Source organism: Brachyistius frenatus, unplaced genomic scaffold (genome assembly GCF_029030835.1).
Source record: "Brachyistius frenatus isolate BFR_SWC_R1_liver_20210118 unplaced genomic scaffold, ASM2903083v1 Contig_318, whole genome shotgun sequence".
Lineage (NCBI taxonomy): Eukaryota > Metazoa > Chordata > Actinopteri > Embiotocidae > Brachyistius > Brachyistius frenatus.
The window spans coordinates 90895-96658 of NW_027210917.1; the positions used below are offsets into that span (position 1 = coordinate 90895).

The 5764-nt window shown below is 46.2% G+C and overlaps 1 protein-coding gene across 1 annotated transcript; it reads left to right on the forward strand.

Moving 5' to 3' along the window:
- The first annotated feature begins 1282 nt into the window (after nt 1-1282).
- Nucleotides 1283-2123, forward strand: olig4 (oligodendrocyte transcription factor 4). The gene has a single exon (XM_069723184.1). The coding sequence runs from the start codon at nt 1283-1285 to the stop codon at nt 2048-2050; it is 768 nt and encodes a 255-aa protein (XP_069579285.1). The 3' UTR covers nt 2051-2123.
- The last annotated feature ends 3641 nt before the right edge of the window (nt 2124-5764 follow it).

Below are 5764 nucleotides of genomic sequence, written 5' to 3' on the forward strand. Positions count from 1 at the left end.
TCTGTGTGCAGGGGAACACATGAGAGGAGTGTTATTATATTCTCAGACTACTGGCCCTCTGGCTGAAGCTCTGCTTGGCAGAAGGGAGGCAGGAAATTCCTGAGCTCAGCGATGAAATCCAGCTTCTGAACACCGCAGAGAAAGATGCTGAGAAGTCCGCCACAAGATTAGATCTGCAGCTGCATGTTGGACATCAGGCTTGGAAGGAATTTATATGTCTAAACTTCTCCATCTAAAATAAGGCAAATGCAACACAGTAATTTCTCTCAAGTATTCTCATTTTCCAGGCAGCTGCCAAGATAAACTTCAATAAAAAGCATTTAAATAAATGGGAAAGTAGTAGCTTTATGGTTGAATTAGGGGACAACAATGCCTTGCCCACTCATTTAGTATCTTTTTAACTACCTCCTCCCCGACTGGAGGACCCCCTTCCAGTGATAGTGATGCGATTTCACAGACTGTTTGGGGAGCCGAGTCAAATTTATCTGACCCCTTTTGTCTCAAGCTCCCGGTTAAATTGTACCTAGTCTGCCATTAACGCTGCTCTTTACATGTTTAAGTACCTCATACGGTGCCTCATACCTTTCTCCCAAGTATCTCGTGGTTACCATATGTAAATAAGGCCTTGAAGGCATTTTCGAGCTGATGCATCGGGACAGAGGGGCTGATGAACTCTTTAGGTTCACACTCTCGCTTTCACTTCATTTTGAGTGTCAACAAAACTATAGTGGAAATTACTGGAGTGTTTTTACCAGATCACACTTTAAAATCTGAGCAATTTTACTTTCACATAAATCATGACAGTCTTTTATGAAAGTTTTAACACAGCCCTGGTTAACTCCTCATGTGCAGCTTAACACTTAATGTGAGGCTACCCCTGTTTTGGTTAATGTGTAGGGGGCTCAGCAGCAGCGTTGGGAGAGTAAAATGTGGGTGTGGGAAGTGAAGTGGGGGCTGCAAGAAGGAGGTGTGACAGAGGGGGGTGAAAGTGTGTCCCTTCTGCAATTGGCTGTGGCCGTAAGTGTCTCATTATGCGGCTTATTGTTCCTTTGTTGTGTCGGTTGTATAAATACACCCCAGTGGGCCTACGGGGTGACAGTTTAGACACACTCACTCCTGTGGACTGATCATCAGACTGAAACTCTCAGGAGTGAGACAGCTGCCAAACCACAAGGAACTTCTAAAACTAGGAATTTAAGCCCTAAACTCAGAATCTCCGTTTTTTATTATTTTTTTTGATAATTTTTCAGTTTCTCCTGAATTTTTTCCTGCTTTAACGAAAATGGACTCTGACACTGGCTCCACCTGCAGCCGCTCCTCGTCCCCAGACCTGGTGGTGGACGACTCTGCTGGCAGCTTCTTCTCCAACAAGATGTTCCAGAGATACTGCGAGGAGAGCAGAGCGGCCAGCGAGGCCGGCCGAGGCGGGACGGAGCACTGCGGCGGAGGCGGGAAGGACAAAACCGGGTCTGAGCCCGGCAAGGAAGACGGGCAGGACTTGAGGCTGAAGGTCAACAGCCGGGAGAGGAAAAGGATGCACGATCTGAACCAGGCGATGGATGGCCTGAGGGAGGTCATGCCGTACGCTCATGGACCTTCGGTCCGCAAGCTGTCCAAAATCTCCACCCTGCTGTTGGCCCGCAACTACATCCTCATGCTGTCCAGCTCTCTGGAGGAGATGAAGAAACTGGTCGGGGATGTTTATGGAAGCAGTGCTGCCATCCAAAGAAGCGCTCCCCACCCCACCATCACCCCTGCAGCCACCGCTGCCCACCTCCCTCTGCATCCTCTGGCCCAGTCGCTGCACGCTCTGGTGGGCAGCGCGCCTTCGTCTCTCCAGCATCACTCATCTTCTCCGTCTTCAGGCCCAGCTCCGCACTCCCCTCCGTCAGCCAGCTTCCTGGGGTTTCACACTGCAGTCCAGGGCCTTCAGAGGGAACCGCTGCACCTGACTGGCTCCTACAGGCACTTCCCAGGCATGCCCTGCCCCTGCTCACTCTGCCAGCCTCTGCCCACCGCCACGTTACACAGCCTGTCTATGAACAAGTGACTCTCTGGATCAGTGCAATGAACCAAACGGGTCACATACGACTGATGAACTGATAAATGGCGGCCGGTGCCTCGTCTTGTTGTACATACTGTAAATATGTTGTTCGATTCAAACTGCTGCTATTTTTTATTTTTTTTATTTTTTTTTATCAATTGCCTCTTCTGCATTGTTTATACAGAAATATTCTGAATGCACTGGGGATTTTTATCAGAGTTGCAAAGTCTGTAATTTATCTGAGATCTGTGGTGGTGAAACGTTGTCAAAATGGAAATGGTGTGTTTCAGAAAGTGCATTTCTATTTTCCTAAATTAAAATTCTGTTTTAATAATAATTCTCGTTTGCCTTCTTCTTCTCCTCACGAATGTGAGCGTCTGTAAGTTTTTCCTTATCTCTTTAGTGAGAACAAATCAGATGTTTAAAAAACAACATAGATCATATTTATTTTATTAAGGCAGCTACTTCTTCTTCGACACATACGTACAAATAAAAGCAGTTTCAGAACAACACTGCAACATTTCCTTTAACTAAACTGAAGGGTTTTATTGGGGCTTCGAAGGGCCGAGGCATCTGTGCAAAAAGTGGATATGTAGGAAAGGGTGTCATTGGTTGCTAACCAGCTTCGGACAGACTAACCTCTTAAGAGCTGAGGAGGGACAGAAGGGCGAGACAATACGCCAGCACAGAGGCTGAATGTGGCGTTGTGGAGCCGGGGGACCATCCATCTTCACCTCAACAGGGTGTAGGAGATGAAAGGACGACACAGGCGCCAGGACGGCGCGTCACTTTTGTCTGACGCAGGCGAGGGACACGGCCATGTCCTCAGCTCGAGGGCCAGCCATTTGTCACTGTCTCATAAGAACATGGATTTAGGCACACAAAGGGCAAATTTAAAGTAGAGGACGTAATGCGGTCAGACTGAAAATCTTGGTGAACGACTATTTTCCACAAACTATCACCACATATTTCAATCAGATTTTGGTTGAGATGAGTGTTAAGAGTCAAGTTTCCAGCTGATTCATAACAATGATTCGTCCTCCAATAAACCCCAAACATAACTATATGCACACTGTGTACACATTGATTGCCATGAACATGATTTAGTCAAACAAGTCAACAATGGCCGGCCTTCACTTAGCAACAAATCAAGCGTGTAAAATACATGCTTATCCTCCCACGGCTGACAGATGAGTTGGAGATCAGGGGAGAAATGAAGAGATGTAACCCATTCTCACCCAGCTCCCCCCCTCTCCCCCCTCCCACCCCGAGAACCCTGAATGGGTTTGAACAATAGCCGTGCTCGGGACACAAAGGCCGGGGGAGTCCGAGCTCTCGTGCCTGGGACACAGACCCCCTCCATTCAATCTACATTTCATCATGGTAACAAGCGCTGTCGGGCCAAAAGGCCTGACACCCTCGCTCACCACAAAGGCGGTTAGCTCTAATATATGAGGCTATTGACACTGTAAAGAGCCCCTGTCAGTGCTGGGGGATTGTCAGCTGTGGGATGTCTCAGTGGGGGAGGCAGCTGCCAGCCAAACCAAGCGGTGGAGCTTCTGTCGTGGGGACCGGCGCTGCAGCGTCACCTGGTCCCCGGTCCCTTGACGCAGAAACCCCGGTCCTCCCACAAGACGCCCCGCCCCCCCTTTACTGGGGCACAGGTGGGAATGGGAAGCAGAACACATTGTGGAGATTAGTGGGGATCGGCCTCCTTTTGCTCTAGGTAGATAATTAGAGACACTGACTTGTGCAAAGCTGGTGTTTCCTGATCGGCACCAGATGGTGTTAACCCACAGTGTGGCATCAGCAGTCTGGAGAGTGTGTGTGTGTGTGTGTGTGTGTGTGTGTGTGTGTGAGGGTGTGATGACGGCAGTGTGTAATGGATATGCTTCTTAAATCATACAATATGGACATGTCCTCTGTGGACCATTACGGTCAGCCGCTGCTGTCATCACGATGCTCTTTAGCAGACGCTAACCAGCAGTGGCAGCACTGCTTTTAGTCATAACGCTGTTCTCAATTAACTCTCACAATTAAACAGACTGATGTATTTTAGTCAGAGTGGACAAATAATTCAGGGTCTTTATTTGTAAGTCCAAATTCGGGTGTTAAAACACAAGTATTACAAATAAAAGGGCTCCATTCACAATATTAAATAAGCAAAAGTTCTTGTTTTAACAAATGTCCCCTATCATCATGTCATAGGTTGTTGTTGTTTTTTTGTCATGTTCATGGTTTTTTCATGTTTGTATGAAAAATAACCTTTAAAATAATTAGCTGTATCAGTCTGGTAAGTGCAGCGTAGCAGAGAAATAGAAAAGCATAAAACAGACATGCTTATTTCCATATATCCTATTGATTTTAGTATTGGATGGAGTGAATGCTTATATAGAGGAGAGACGACTCAGTGCATCACCATAGAACTTTGATTTCTTCATTACGCCTTAAATTATAAATTAAATTGACTTACTTAATTGCTTATCTGTAAGTAATAGTGAAATGCAAGAATCACAAAAGTAAAAGGCAGTAATGTGTTTAACAACACAAAGGATGCAGTGATGATATTACAAATTCCCCTTTGTGCATTAAGTGTCCGTGCCCGTGTAGACAGATGGATAAGTTAACTGCTTCAGATACTGATCAATAGGGGAGTGCTTATCCCAACTTGGCTCAGCCCAACCTGCATTGACAGAGTTAATTAGGGGACTGAAAGACCCAATTAAGAGGAGTGAGGGGCTGGACAGGGGAGACATATTGGAGGACATATGCACACATTGTGCAGCGTCTGGGTGAAGGGGAACTTCAATTAAGAGAGAACACACTTCCAGAGGCTTGTTGCCTGTTCTTTCTCATTTTGTGCTCAGTAAAGCCTGCAGGCCTCCTTTTTTTTTTTTTTTCTCACCCAGAATACTGATGAGGGGAAAGCACAGCTGCTGGGGGTCAACGCGCATATGCAATATGGCGGGCACATACAATCACATGCACCGCCACAGATGTACGGAGGGGAGGAGATTGATGAGGGGTTTCAGGCTGCGGCTGCTAAACGCTGATTAGTCTACATAATGGCTCAAGAAGGAAAGCTTTGGTTTCATATACAGCTTATTGGTTAAATGAGTTTTAATTAAAAAAAATAAAACAATTTGCATATGCTTCAGTTGTTATTGTCTCATCATGGAAGATTTAAGTCACAGTTTGCCCCCCTTTTTTTCCCGATGCACTAAATTGTGGTCTCAGACTGCAGTGACAGTTCTTCAAATGATCACTTTCCACTCAAGTCTTTTTGCAAACGCAGATTTTGAAACTGATGACTTCAAAAGGGTCTCATGCTAAAAAAACCACATTGCTCAGCTGATGCTTGACCAGAAAGTTTGAAAAATGTACAAACTCAAATCTCACATCCAGGTGAAACTGGGTGACACTCGCAGGTCACGTGACTTGCAATGCCAAGGCTGCAGCTGACGCATTAAAATCTCCCATAATGCTCAGTGCACGTTATCAAACAGTAAACTCAAGTATAAGATTGCCTGTTTTTAAAGGTACATTTACTTACATTTTTACACTAATTGAGCGTAATACGTGAACCTGTGATTCGATGCTGAATATGTGGTTTATAAATATCTGTGTTGTCCCTTCAGCCCCCCCCCACGCCCCCCCGTCCTCCGCCACTGGACAGTGCTTCGCGTTGCCGATCTGTCGGGTCCTCCGCAGCCACCGTAG

What these genes read in the sequence shown, in the direction of transcription:
- olig4 (XM_069723184.1), top strand. Translation starts at nt 1,283, where the DNA reads ATGGACTCTGACACTGGCTCCACCTGCAGCCGCTCCTCGTCCCCAGAC.